Raw genomic sequence first — 14,921 nt, forward strand, 5'->3', positions numbered from 1 at the left:
ATAATTTACTGTCTTTCTGTATTTTTTGATATTTACTACAAAATCTACAGGTGTCTAATATTCTTCATAGTTTTCTTCAATTTATCGAGTATTTCGGCTTATGCGACTTGAATTTTCTTTCTCCCACCCTAAACATTATCTTACAGTTCAACATTTTTTTTACGTTTATGACTATACAATTTGAAAGAGAATAATACGCAGAAGAGAAATTAAAGGTATAAGTAAAATCAATGAAGACTTACTTAACACACAAATTGTCACAAGCAACAAGATTTTCCCACTACATAAATGTATCCACATAAGGCAGTGTTGCAATGAGAGCAAAAAGTTGTTTTGGAAACCTGCGCCCGCGCCGCGCGCCTCGACGGCTGCTCACAGTCGGCGGCTACAGGGACGTCCGGCTCTAAAAAACGATTAACTTAACTCGTAACGTTAAGAGTGCTCTCCATGGTCACTTCAAGTCCAGCTTGAGAGCGTGATATTGCAACATTTATACGGCCGGAACATACTCAAGAGCGAGAGCCGCCTCTCGTATTGCGTTGCTTTTTTTAAAAAAATTGAAATTATTTAAGTAAAGTTTGCCTCAAAGTCAATAGTTTTGCAATTTTTTAGCTTTTTACATGGTTTAGTTACGCACGAAGTTGCTTCAAAATTTGGCTTAAAATAGAGATGTCTCAAGAGCCATAGCTTTGAAAATAAATATAATTTTACTATATATATTTATTTTTTTAGGGCATAGATATAGATTCACGTCCATTATCTAGAACAACAAATAATAGAATCCATACTCCATACTAATATTATAAATACAAAAGTGTGTCTGTCTGTCTGTCTGCTAGCCTTTCACGGCCCATCCGTTCGACCAATTTTGATGACAGTTAGCTTACATCCCGAGGAATGAAATAGGTTACTTTTATCCAGGAAAATTAAAGAGTTCCCACGGGATTGTTAAGAATCTAAATCCACGCGGACGAAGTCGCGGGCATCATGTAGTAGCGTAGTATGTATGTATGGAGAAACAAGTAAGAAGTGTAACCTTAACTGCCTGCAAGTGCGATGCCGGTTAAGGATTTATTTTAAGCTTTCAAGTTTTAACGTTATAAAACATTCTGGTCAAGTCGATTCATGAAATAATCGTAATCTTTTAATGACATCTTTTAAATAAAACATTTTTAATTGACTTAAAACAGGCACTGAATGCGATTCGTGTTTTTATTTTAAGCAGACCTTTACGGCTAAATCTGCTTAATATGTTTTCAAGCCTGGAAATTGTTAGGACAAAGAAGAACGATCGTTAAGAATAAAGAAGCCATTATTATGAAGCAATGCGATAAATAATCTATTGTCTTACCTACTCCTAGCACAAGCTTTGCGCTTAGTTGAAGGGGAAAGAGGAATATTAGTCCTGATAAACATGGCTTAAATTTTTATTTAAAAAAACTAACCCCAAGATAGGTATAAAAGCTTAGCTTCATCCGAGTGACTTAGGCGAAGCAATCGAGCCTGCTTGACTGGAGTCCGTGAAGATGAAATAATCGAATAGAATTTGAGATAATGAATTTGAAAACTAGCGAAACCGGTGAGTATTAATTTAAAGGCGAAACAACGAAGCCAGGGAATAAATACAAAAGCTGCACCAAAACAGTTTGCTTTCTAGGGGTTGGTGCCATTCAGTTTGACTTTATACAAAGGTAAACTGACTGACATAATATCAGCATATTAAACCGCTGACATGAAATACTTGCGATTTTGTATTTGTAGATCAGGCAGATAGGCTCATGGTGGACTATGACATAGAACCCCCACTATGAAAGCATTTTCAGCATCCAAGCGAGGCCGGGGCATGTTTGTACAGTAGCATAACATAAGGGACGTTTTGGTAAGTAATTGGACTTTGAAGCCGTAAACAGTCGAATCTTTGAGACACATCTTAAAAACTTGCAAAACCGGTAATTTAAACGCGAAACAACATAAGCAGCGGCTTAATACAAAAGCTGGACAAAAACAGCTCGTTTCCCAGCCAGTGGGGCGAGACGAAACGCTTCGACGACGTCGGCGTGGACTGACCGCCCTGAGAAAGCGAACTCGGGCACCTTGCAGTGAAAATGTTGATGCTATCAGACGAGGCTATGAAAGGGCACGTCGCATAATGAAGACATTAAGTTGTTGTATAAGTGAATCATGGGGTACAGCGACATGTCAATTAAATCTACAACAACGCTATATTGGCGGCCTTCATATCATGCATAGGCATCTTCTAAGCAAGCACGCTCCAAACTAGACTTCATCATTGCTTTTTTGAGCATGATTGTCGTCAAGAACAAGCCTATCGCGCAATAAAAAGGACCTTCCTAATGGTGCGCATACATGGGCAATTTTTTTAAGCAACTGTTGCTCGGCAACACGTATGGATCAATCTGGAGCAATAAGCGGATCAATCTACAGCAACCATTTCGCATATCAGTGCTGAAATTTTCAGGTATTGCTTGATATTGCAGTAAACTGCTTTATGTGGTCGTGACGTCATATAATTGACTAAATTGCCTGGAATTGCGGAATTTCAATTGCCCTTGTAAGCGTACCTTAACAGATCTTATAAAGCCAAAGTCAGAGAAAACTCATCTGGCATTGTAAGGTCTTCATTTCCTGAAGATGCTCCGGTGTCGGAGTAAAACGGTCGTTGAGTGTGTTTTGGAGAATTTGTGTGGTGTTGTGTTGTTGATTGGTAGCTTGCTTTTCCTGCATGTTTGGCAGTGGGATGGCGGATCCTACTACCACGTGACATATAACGTCTTCTTTGGCGGATTGTAGCAAATTAAGCTTGTTGTTCCTTATACACCAGGGAAAATTGTGGCGAAATTGTGTATCTATCTATCTGTCACACCATTGAACCGATTTTGACGAAAGACACAACGATAGTTTGCATCCTGATGATTGAATGACGGACGGAAAACGAAAGAGTTCTCCCGGGATTTTTAAAACCTAAATTCACGCAAACGAAGTTGGGGCATCAGCTAGTAATTATACATCTTCAAAATATATAAAGAGCCACATTACACATGTGTCCAATACCAAAGAAGGATTTGTATGGAACAATTATGCGATAAATCTAATGTGACAGGACTATAAAGAAAGTCTCGCTTTCCAGCTGTGCAGCTGTACCCTTGTTACTGAAGCGACGGAAAATACGATTATAATTGGAGATATTAAGCGGACATAATCGTATGAAAGCTAAGGAAGGTTGTATGACTACTTCCAACTAGGGACGCGAAACATTTATCGATGCTTTTGTGTACATATCGAGTACATTTTATCCATAATATCAATACTTTTACTGATGAGAACTTCATGGAAAACAAGTCGTAGCAAAAAAAATTAAAACACGACAGTAAATGAGCTAAAAATACTTTTTTCTGTTTTGAAAATGGCCCTATAGACCTAGTCACCCGGGATGATGTAAGAATTCCAACGATACCCCATACACCCAAATTCCAAATCTGTTCAGATATTTAGAAGTTATGGTGCACTAAAGAAACCAACATACACCGGGCATTTGTGGATCTAAGAAAAAGAAAAAACAACAAAAATTAATTAAGTTATTTTAAACTAGATGATGCCCGCGACTTCGTCCGCGTGGATTTAGGTTTTTAAATTCCCGTGGGAACTATTTCATTTTCCGAGATAAAAAGCCTATGTCCTTCCTCGGGATGCAAGCTATCTCAGCTCTGTACCAAATTTCGTCTAAATCGGTTAAACGGTTGAGCCGTGAAAAACTAGCAGACAGACAGACACACTTTCGCATTTATAATATTAAGTATGGATGATACCCGCGACTTCATTCGTTTAGATTTAGGTTTTTAAAAATTCCGGGGATATATTTGATTTCTCGATTTGATTAGTCTGTTACACTCCAGGTCTTTAACTATATCCATGTAGAAATAACATCAATCCATTGCGCAGTTGCGGAGAGATTGAAGGGCAAACCAGCAAACAAACACATTTTCGTGAATTCCGTGAAGAAGCCTTAACATATTTGAAAAGCTGCTATAAAAACTTTATAGCATCGACAGATTTATTTCGATGCTTTTTTTCGTAAAACATCGATACTTTTTATTCGACACCATGTCCCAACTTTAAGAACACTTCCTGATCTGACGGGAGCCTATAGACTAGAAGTCAGACAACTTGAAGCTAAACCCATAATAATTAATATAGAGTTAGACGGAAATGAAAGTTATCACGCCTAGGCGAAACACTTGCGATCTATAATCTATAATCTACTGGTCTGAGCTGAGACCTAGTAAATAAGATTACAGACTCAAGCCTAATTAACTAAAGTACCTAAGTAGGCAGTAAGTAAAATTATATGCATACTAGCTGATGCCCGCGACTTCGAACGCGTGAATTTAGGTTTTAAAAATCCCGTGGGAACTTTGATTTTCCGGGATAAAAAGTAGCCTATGTCACTCCCCAGGTCTAAAACTATACTCATGCTAAAAATCCTGTCGATCCGTTTCTCTGTTGCGACGTGATTGAAGGACAAACCAACAAATCAATAAGCCAACAATGATTCTTCGAGTAAGTATATTTCTCTAAATATCCTTACATTTCGGCGTTGTTATCACTTAGGTCATTAATGTATCTTCCCGCATACGTCGCCGTTGGCCCAAAATAGCTTTTGTTTAGGTTTTCAGTTGCTTCACCTTCATTATCTTCACGAATCCAACATAATTTAAGTCTTGTTAGTTTTTAATAATGTAAAACTTTAAATACAATAATTTAATTCACATTAGGAGACGGTCACGATCCTCTGCAATGAGGAAATACGACGCAAAGAGAGAGTTATAGCAGAATGAACTAGAGTGAGACAATCTGTCAAATAATAGTCTATGGGTGACGTGAAATCCACAGAAATAGCTTTAAGAAAGCAGAAACAGATTTAAGTACTAGCGAAGTAGGTACCTACTTCCTAATTTCAGGTGTGAAATTAAAGAAACCTAGTCGTTTCATAGCCTACCTAGCGTCAAAAGTAGGTAACATTTGACGGCTGCCAGTGTAGTTGAATGAACGTGATCAAATCAAGTAACCCGACATAGCTCAACGGGTTGCGAAGCTGAAGTGGCAATGGACAGGGCAAATAGTTCGTAAAACCGATAGACGTTGGGGTCTCAAGGTGCTGGAATGGCGACCTCGCACCGGAAGACGCCGTGTTGGAAGACCCCCCACTAGGTGGTCGGACGACATCAGACGAGTCGCAGGGAGCCGCTGGATGGCGACGGCGCAAGACCGTGGCATGTGGAAGTCCCTACAAGAGACCTATGTCCAGCAGTGGACGCCTATCGGTTGATGATGAGTGTAGATGAAGCCTCGACGTTTTGTCACAAGTTTCCCAAGTGTCGTGAACTGTGGTTACATAGTAAAGCTTTTTTTTTTTAATACAGAAGGGGAAAATCCTCATGGACACCCAAAGGTAGAGCCGGACTCTTACCGGCTAAAAACCCCTTCTGTCGCACTGTTTGCCGTGTGCCCGCCTTTCAGCCTAAACACAGTAACATTATTGTCTATAATATAATTCCTATTTAACTTGTTTTTCTCTTCGCCTTTCTTCTTCCTCTTTAGAGCTTATTATTTTTTCCATAAAGCTTGCAGCAAGCATCCATGTGTCTTCATGTTGTAACATTTTGTTCACTAAATTATCTAAATATATAAAAGGAAAAGGTGACTGACTGCCTGACTGACTGACTGATCTATCAACGCACAGCTCAAACTACTGGACGAATCGGGCTGAAATTTGGCATGCAGATAGCTATTATGACGTAGGCATCCGCTAAGAAAGGATTTTTGAAAATTCAACCCCTAAGGGGGTGAAATTGGGTTTTGAAATTTGTGTAGTCCACGCGGACGAAGTCGCGAGCATAAGCTAGTTGACACATATATCACCTATTTTCGAGATAAGTAAAGCTGCCAGGTACAGTTGACCCGTGTCGCGGCGGATGTGACAGCCGCAGCTAACTAGGTACTTCATGCACCGCCACTCTATATACGGACATTTCCGGGATCGCCGACCGACTGTCCCGGAACGCTTACACCGTGCCTATACGCTGTTCAATTGTTCGAAATTACTGGCATTTCGATAAATTGAGGAGCTGACAAGCAAAACGGTGTAACTGCATGAAACTCACATTAAAACTATGTACACATTGTTAGGTATATCATAACACATTGCATGCTAAGAGCTAAGAGGCAGAATTTGGCTGTACAGTACGCGGCAGAAAATAATGTACATCGGCCTTAAGAATGACATTTCGGCTTTGTAGATAATTTGGACCCTCCCCACTAGGTGGACGGAAGACATCAGACGAGTCGCAAGGGCCGTGTGGAAGTCCCTACAAAAGAACCATGTCCAGCAGTGGACGTCTATCGGTTGATGATGATGATGGTGATGAGATAATTCGGTCTCTGTCGCTCATATCTACATTACATGTTTTGTCGATCTCAACGACAGAGACAGTGCTCTACAAATTTGCTATCTCCGTCTAAAGGTCGATGTAGGTAGGTACATTACCTAGGTAGGTACCTGTAACTGCGATCTCTATTTGCCCAAATCTGTATTAAGAGATTTTATTAAACCTATCTATTTTATATATGATTTCATGTAACGTACACAAAAGAAACGATCTGGCATAGCGGATTGTGGAAGAAAGCCAAGCATTACGTTGATTTGGATGAAATTAGATAGTTTGAGAGCTTTGAGGTCACCAGAGAATGGAAGGTGCGATACCCGGAAATGTAATTTCCGATCCAATCTGCGGTTAAAAGATGTTAATGTAGTAAAACTAATTGCCCGCTCATGCGTCCTATTGGATCTGCTTTCTGAAAATTGAAAGTAAGTAAATCTAAGGCGCAACGCACACTTAAAGACCGGAGTGGTTTAACTTCTCAATCCTGTTGCTGCAGGGTACTGCATGCCAAGCATTGTTCGCCGAAGGTGTGGAGGATAAGGAACGTGGAGAAGAAGTCACCCCGCGAGCCCTGGCCTCCAAGAGGAGCTCTGGATGATGGAGAGGGAGTGGTTCGTGGATGGCACCGAGTAGGTACTGGATGGTCGGTGGTGGATGGATGGACATGGTCGCAGTTAAAAAGAACCCACACTATATAATAAGGGTAGTGATATATACCTAAACTAGCTTACGTCCGCGTGGACTACACAAATTTGAAACCCCTATTTTACCCCCTTAGGGGTTGAATTTTCAAAAATCCTTTCTTAGCGGTTGCCTACGTCATAATAGCTATCTGCATGCCCAAATCTATATCTGCAAATTTCAGCCCATTCCGTCGAGTAGTTTGAGCTGTGCGTTGATAGATCAGTCAGTCAGTCAATCAGTCAGTCAGTCAGTCAGTCACCTTTTCCTTTTATATATTTAGATATAGTACGTCATTGCTCAGATCCTAACAAAGTCCAAAAACAAACTTACTTGTATAAAGCGTGTAAAGCAACTAATTAATTGAAATTAGTATATATTATGTATTTATATTTTGCTGAGACCTTGACGATGCAAATAAATAATGAGTACCCATAAATCTGTATATATAAAAGGAGAAGGTGACTGACTGATTGACTGATCAATCTACGTACAGCTCAAACTACTGGACGGCTCATTCTGAAATTTGGCATGCAGATAGCTATTTTGACGTAGGCATCCGCTAAGATAGGGTTTTCGAAAATTCAATCCCTAAGAGGGTGAAATAGGGGTTTGAAATTTGTGTAATTCACGCGCACGAAGTCGCGAGCATATGCTAGTAACTGATAAGGAGCAATTAAATTTGATACAAACAACAAATCAATTAAAACTAAAACTTCGAGACATATTATGGTTATATGAAATGGTAGGCATGAATGTTGACCCGATGACAACATACTTGGTAAACATTCCCTTATCATCAGTTATCACTATGTCTTAAGAAGATTAACTGAAACTAATTATTTCACTGTTAAAAATAGCTTTCTATAGCGACATCTGTATATTATTTATCATCGGGCATCAGCTATACCCGCGGCTTCGCCCGCGTTGCCCACTTTAGGTTTTCAAAAGTCCCGTGGGAACTATTGATTTTCCAAGACAAAACTAACCTATCCGTAGTATCTCGTCCGTAACAAATCCGTAGTAAAAAGTAAAGGATAAAAAGATGGTAATTGTAAGTTATTAGTACCTCACTGGCGCAGTCGTGAGCGCTGTGGTCTTATTAGTGGGACGTCCCGGGTTCGATTCCTGGCAGGGGTTTGGAATTTTATTATTTCTAAATTTCTGGTCTGGTCTGGTGGGAGGCTTCGGCCGTGGCTAGTTACCACCCTACCGGCAAAGCCGTGCCACCAAGCGATTTAGCGTTCCGGTACGATGCCGTGTAGAAACCAAAGGGTACGGGTTTAATAAAAACTGCTATACCCCTTCCAGGTTAGCCCGCTATCATCTTAGACTGCATCATCCCTTACCATCAGGTGAGATTGCAGTCATGGGCTAACTTGTATCTGAATAAAAAAATAAAAAAAAAATACTAAGACATAGACATATGTATAGGTATATACCATCGCGCACTTTTTTGTAATGAACGCTAATATGTCAACCTTTATCTAAGCAGGTTTCCCCCAAATCGAATTAATGGACACATTAGTTAAGTAACATGTTCATCGAACAACCGGTATCGATATTCTGTACCTTACAATATATATCTGTGTTTGGGTGACTCGGTAGATGCGCGTGCGCCGGTTCGCCTTCACCCACTTATTGGTTTCGTTAACCTGACTTATCTGTGCCCAACCCACTCGCCTAGAGAGTAGAGACACCATGATTGACTACTAAAACATTCCGTCTTTATGTCGTACAGCGTACCGTAAGTCTCGCAAATTGCTATTGCGCTGGAACCATGTCTCATTAACATCGAAACGATCGATGATATATTTAAGTAAAAATATACCATCAGTTCGAAACTTTAGTCTAGTGCTGACGTCACTAAAATGGCCCACATTAAAAATGGCGGCCACACGTATTAGAAATTTGCGGGACTTATAGCTGATGCTCGCATCTTTGTCCACGTGGATTTACGTTTTGAAAATTCCAATCTCGAAGTTTTTATCTATACTCATGCAAAAAACACATCAATCCGTTGCACCATGATTGAAGGACAAACCAACAAACGCATTTATGATAAGGGTACTGATATGTTTGTATATATGTATAGCGTAATGTGTCACAGCTGATGTCCCGAGTGTATAGAGCAGCGCCTGGTCACCCTACACTCCATACAAATTGGGCACTATTGGCCGATAAAAGGCAGTTTCTATCCACTGTATCCACTCAGCGATTACATATTCACGTTACATAAGGCGTAGCTAGGAAGTCGTACTATCCTAATGTAGAACGACTCAAAATAAATGCAACAGATTGTACTGCAAATATTTCTTGTAGTTACCAATAAATTGGTTTTACCTTTTACTTTCTAATGTAAACTTCTAACAAAATAATTTTGTAAAGTGGTGATAATAAAAAGAATACCCGGCTGAGTTTGTTGTCGGCTCTTCTCAGACCTGGGCGCGTTTGGAACCCTCGTAGCTTTAGTTTTAAGTTTGCGTAATAATTATCACCACTATATCTTACAAATCGAACCTCTGACTATCAAAAATAGAGTTATTAATTATTACCTGTTTTGAATAAATTATGTGACTTTGACTTTAACAAAGTGTCGAGGCTTCGACGTCACTCATCATCATCATCAACCCATTACCGGCCCACTATTGAGCACGGGTCTCCTCTCAGAGTGAGAAGGGTTTAGGTCATAGTCAGCCAAGCTGGCCCAATGGCAGACTTCAAACACCTTTGAGAACATGGAGAACTCTCAGGCATGCAGGTTTCCTCACCATGTTTCCTTCACCGTTAAAGCAAGTGATATTTAATTGTTTTAAAAACGCACATAACTCCGAAAAGTTAGAGGTACGTGCCTGGGATCAAACCTCGACCTCCCGAAAAGAAGGCGGACGTCTTAACCACCAGGCTAACACCGCTTACAGTAGGCGTCAAATGTTACTACATTTGACGCTTTAATGTAGCCCTATTTTTGTATGATTTAACGTCACCATAGCCTAATATTTGACATATCGTCGATTCAGGATCAAATCGAAAGTTGCCTCACTCTAGTCCACTTTGGTCACACTGTGGTCTGTGACACGATTGGGTGTGACTCGCTGGGCAACCCCACCCATGTAGCTGAAGCCTCGAGGTTTTGTCACAAGTTTCACAACCGTGACACTGTGCCAGAGGGAACGTGAAAAATTGCAATCCATACAATGTAGCGTGCAACAATATAGCAACACGCGGTAGACGGTAGTGTTACAAGTTGCAACAGAGTACTGACAGTGGGTATTGCGAGTTGCAACACAGTTACCAAATGACAACAAGTGAATGCACTTGATCGTTCCGTAACCGTCAACTGCTGGTGCGAGAAAGCAACGAGCGCTTTAATACCATGTTATGTGAAAACTAAGGTACAGTTACATGACAAGTCAAGTTACCACCACGGTTTGGCAAAATTGGCGGAAATTTGGCATGCAGATAGCTATTATGACGAAGACATCCGCTAAGAAAGGATTTTTGAAAATTCAACCCCTATTAGATTTGAAAATTGAAATAGGGGGCTAAAATTTGTGTGGTAAGCTAGTAAGTAAGTATGATAATGATAATAGATAGAGCCTCAAATAGCTCAACTAGCTCAATAGCTAAAGGTGTGGACTGAAAACCTAAAGGTCGACGGTTCAAACCCCGCCCGTTGCACTATTGGCGTACCTACTCCTAGCACAAGCCTGACACTTAGTTGGAGAGGAAAGGGGAATATAACTCATTTAACATGGCTAATATTCTTTAAAAAAAAATGTCCTCCCGACCGAATTTCGGCCACAGCGGCCAATCCCCATAGGGATAAGCCAACTGCGCGGGAGATATTATAGTGCACAAGAGTGTGCGCAAACCAGGTGTACTCTCTGTTCCTCACTCTCATAGCCCGATGGTCGGATATCCGACACGACCAGAGAGAGATCAGGCGCAGGATCGACTTCACGTGCTCTCCGAGGCACGGGGCTGACACACCGGCAACTTCCTAACTCCGGGCTAATACCGAGAATGTCTTAACAGAAAACCCCAATACCTATTTTTGGCCCGACCCGGTAATCGAACCCAGGGCCTCGTCATCAGCAGTCGAACGAGGCAGAACGAATCCATACTAATATTATAAATACGAAAGTGTGTCTGTGAGTCTGTTAGCTTTTCATGGCCTCAGTTCAACCAATTTTGATGAAATTTAGTACAGAGTTAGCTTACATCCCGGGGAAGGACATACGCTACTTTTTATTCCAGAAAATTAAAGAGTTCCCACGGGATTTTTAAAAACCTAAATCAATGCGGACGAAGTCGTGGGTATCAGCTAGTAAGTAATAACTAGCTCATCTGTGACAGATGCTCATCGACAGATGTGTCAACACTTGGTCACACATTTCGCAAGCTCTCCCCGCGTGGTACCTACACTTCGAGTTGCGACTGCGAACGTAACACGACACTCCACAACTAACACGATACGATATATAATATCGTCCCGCTACGACGCACATTCGTCGATACTTTTCCGATGCCTCGTAATTACACACACAATCTGGTTGAAGTTTCAACTCAGTACATTGCAAGTGAAACATACCTCAAAAGGTATCCATCGTACCGCAAGACATCGCCAAGGTTTGCACCCGTACCACAGAATAATATAATATGCCCGTACGTAGTCTAAATTCCACGGATACGTAGGTACGAAGCGATTTGTCTCCTCATTTCTGATTCAAACCACTAAGACTTGGAACACCCTTCCAGCATCAGTTTTCCCCTTATAGGATCACTTCATTGTCTGTCTGTCGGTCTGTCAGGAAACCTACAGGATACATCCCGTTGACCTAGAATCATGAAATTTGGCAGGTAGGTAGGTCTTGTAGCAGACATTCGGGGAAAAATTTGAAAAATGTGAATTTGTGGTTACATCACACAAAAAAAATGTGGTCATGAACTAATAATTACTATTTTCAATTTTCGAAGTAAGATAACTATATCAAGTGGGATATCATATGAAAGGTCTTCACCTGTGCATTCTAAAACATATTTTTATTTATTTTTATGCATCATAGTTTTTGAATTATCGTGCAAAATGTCGGAAAAATACGACTGTATTACGCAACCCTCTTTGCGCGAGCCTGACTCGTACTTGGCCGGTTTTTTTTAAATAAAAATAGCAAGCAATCGTGTAGGTGGGGCATCTGATGTGAAGTGATTACCGCCGCCCATAAACATTTGCAGCACCAGAGAAACCGCCAATCCATAGCCAGCTTTACAAAAATTTGTTGATCCGCTTCATAAATTAAATTAAATAAATAACGTCTTTCAGGATTTGTTTCTGGCTATTCTCAAAAATATCTAGCAACAACAATAAACTCAGTACAACACCCTACCTTTGTTAACCATCGTCCGTCCGTCTGTCCCCGGCTAATACAAATAATCTAATAAAACGATCTCTTCGCCCCCAAATAATCCGGCTCGCCAAATATTCGGAGGGTACTGAAGCCCTCCTAACTAAATAATACCTATCCACTATCCAGAGCAATCAATACCGATATTATTAGACGAGTAGCAGTCAGAAAGTTTAATTAATTAGTTAGGGGTATGCAGTATTCTCTACATAATCAAATCAGAAATGAGATCTGTACGAGAACTAGAGTAGCCAACATAGCTCAACGGGTGCGAAGCTGAAATGGTAATGTGCATGGGGCATGGTAGTTTGAAAAGCCGATAGACATTGGGGTTCCAAGGGAATGCAGACCTCGCACAGGACAGCACAGCGTTGGTAGTTCCCCACTACCACTAGGTGGACAAATGGCATCGAACGAGACGCAGGGAGCCAATGGATTGTGGCGTATGGAAGCCCTTACAAGAGACTTATCTCCAGCAGTGGACATAGGTTGGTTTATGGAGATAATGATGAAGTAATAAAATATCACTAGCGTTTACGTTGAAGGAAAACATCACGAGGAAACCTGCCCAACGCCCAAAAATGTTTTGTTCAATAAATTAAATAAAAATACAGCTATAATTATAAATAAATTAAATAATTCATATTAAATTAATGAAGTAATTAATCTAACAGTTGTATTAATTATACATTATATTTCCTGTTGATAGCAGTATCAAAACATGCACACGGCAGGTAATTAAGTCACTGATATCAGTGGCTCTCAACAGAAGCACCTCTTGTGACTGCACTCATTTATTTATTTATTCAATTTCTGCCTGTTATTCATGAATCATCATCATCGTCATCAACCCTCACTACTGAGCACGGGTCTGTTCCCAAACCAAAATGAGAAGGGTGTAGGCCAAGTGCGGGTATAGCAGAATTCACACACCTTTGAGAACATTATGGAGAACTCTCAGGCATGCAGGTTTCCTCACGATGTTTTCCTTCACCGTTAAAGCGAGTGATATTGAATTAATTACACACATAACTCCAAAAAGTTAGAAGTGCGTGTCCTGTATCAAACCCCCGACCTCAGATTAGAAGGTGGACTTCCTAACCACTAGGCTATCACAGCTAGGCTATATCAGCTTACATATTTCATAATATTAATTAAGTACTTAGTAGGATTATATTTGTAGGGAAAGAGACATTTTATCTTATCATAAGAATGCATTTTTGACTTCTGCAAACATTAACAAAATGTGAGTCTCAGCAAATAGCAACGCAAGAACTTCCTAGTGACAACATACCCAAGGCCATTGTGATTAGTGAACCATTGTGTAGTGATATAATCACTTGCTTTAACACAAACCACTTAGTATGCCACTACTAACTGTGTTACATACAGACTATTAACTATCTAAAAGTTTTGCAAAAATTATTGTTAAGTATAATATAACTAGGTACTTATTAGGTATTACTCCATATCACCACTATTTTCTATAAAATAGAAGGAAATTTGTATTCTTCAGAATTACGTAAATATAAGTAGGTAACTACTTACTTAAAATAATATAATTGGATAATTTTGGCAATTCAATTATAACTTTAACAAAGTTATTTATGGTTAACTGAAAACTTACCTAAAACTTGAGTTAAAAATTACGATAACTATCTCGTATTACGATATAATGTTTGTAAAGCAACACGTAAAGAATTTCGTATTGTTTAATGAACTATCGATCGAATTTCTTGGAAGAAAGGCATGAGAAAAATCGATATTTTGAACATACCAGAGGCGGACACAAAGCATCCCAAAATTTCAATTTCCAATAGGAAGTTTATAGGGAACCTAGAAGATTAACCTGGTAGTGAGTGGAGAGCCGTCCGTACTAGAGCCTAGAATAAAATAGAACACCAGCCGGCGTACTCACCCATATTGTTTTTTTTTATTCCACACCGGTCACGACTGCACAACAAACAGGCTATTGAAAACGTTTCTCATGCTTCATCACAAACTAAAATTATTTATACACACTAACATTTTGCTTATAATAAGTAGAAGTCTGATTCACAAAACACATTTATTAAGTTTAATTTAAGAAAAAGAAATCGGCGAGCACTGCACTGCACCTCCTATTTTTTTTTACCCAACACTTCTGTGCCCGCCTTAGGTGCCCGCACTCAGCAGCTGTCAGAAAACGCGCGTGCGTTCAGAAGTTACGCGACGTTTAGAATAATCGTGTTCGTTTCTTATCACAATCGCAACGTTCCGCAAGCCTTGTTAGTTTACCTTGGCCTATAGGATTTAAAGATAATATTATTTTAAACCGGACTTGACTTTTCAAACTTCTATTAAATATATATCCAAACCAAATTAGATTAGT

The 14,921-nt window shown here is 39.9% G+C and overlaps 1 protein-coding gene across 1 annotated transcript in view; it reads right to left on the bottom strand.

The window, feature by feature from the left end:
* The window catches only part of Unc-115a (Uncoordinated 115a), a 112,235-nt gene extending 97,535 nt beyond the window's left edge, over window positions 1-14,700 (bottom strand). Inside the window, exon 1 of the mRNA XM_069506862.1 lies at window positions 14,469-14,700. Coding sequence (XP_069362963.1) covers window positions 14,469-14,472 — 4 coding nt within the window. The 5' untranslated portion in view covers window positions 14,473-14,700. The remainder of the gene's footprint in view (window positions 1-14,468) is intronic.
* Window positions 14,701-14,921: the final 221 nt, after the last annotated feature.

Source organism: Maniola hyperantus, chromosome 24, assembly GCF_902806685.2.
Source record: "Maniola hyperantus chromosome 24, iAphHyp1.2, whole genome shotgun sequence".
NCBI classification, from domain to species: domain Eukaryota; kingdom Metazoa; phylum Arthropoda; class Insecta; order Lepidoptera; family Nymphalidae; genus Maniola; species Maniola hyperantus.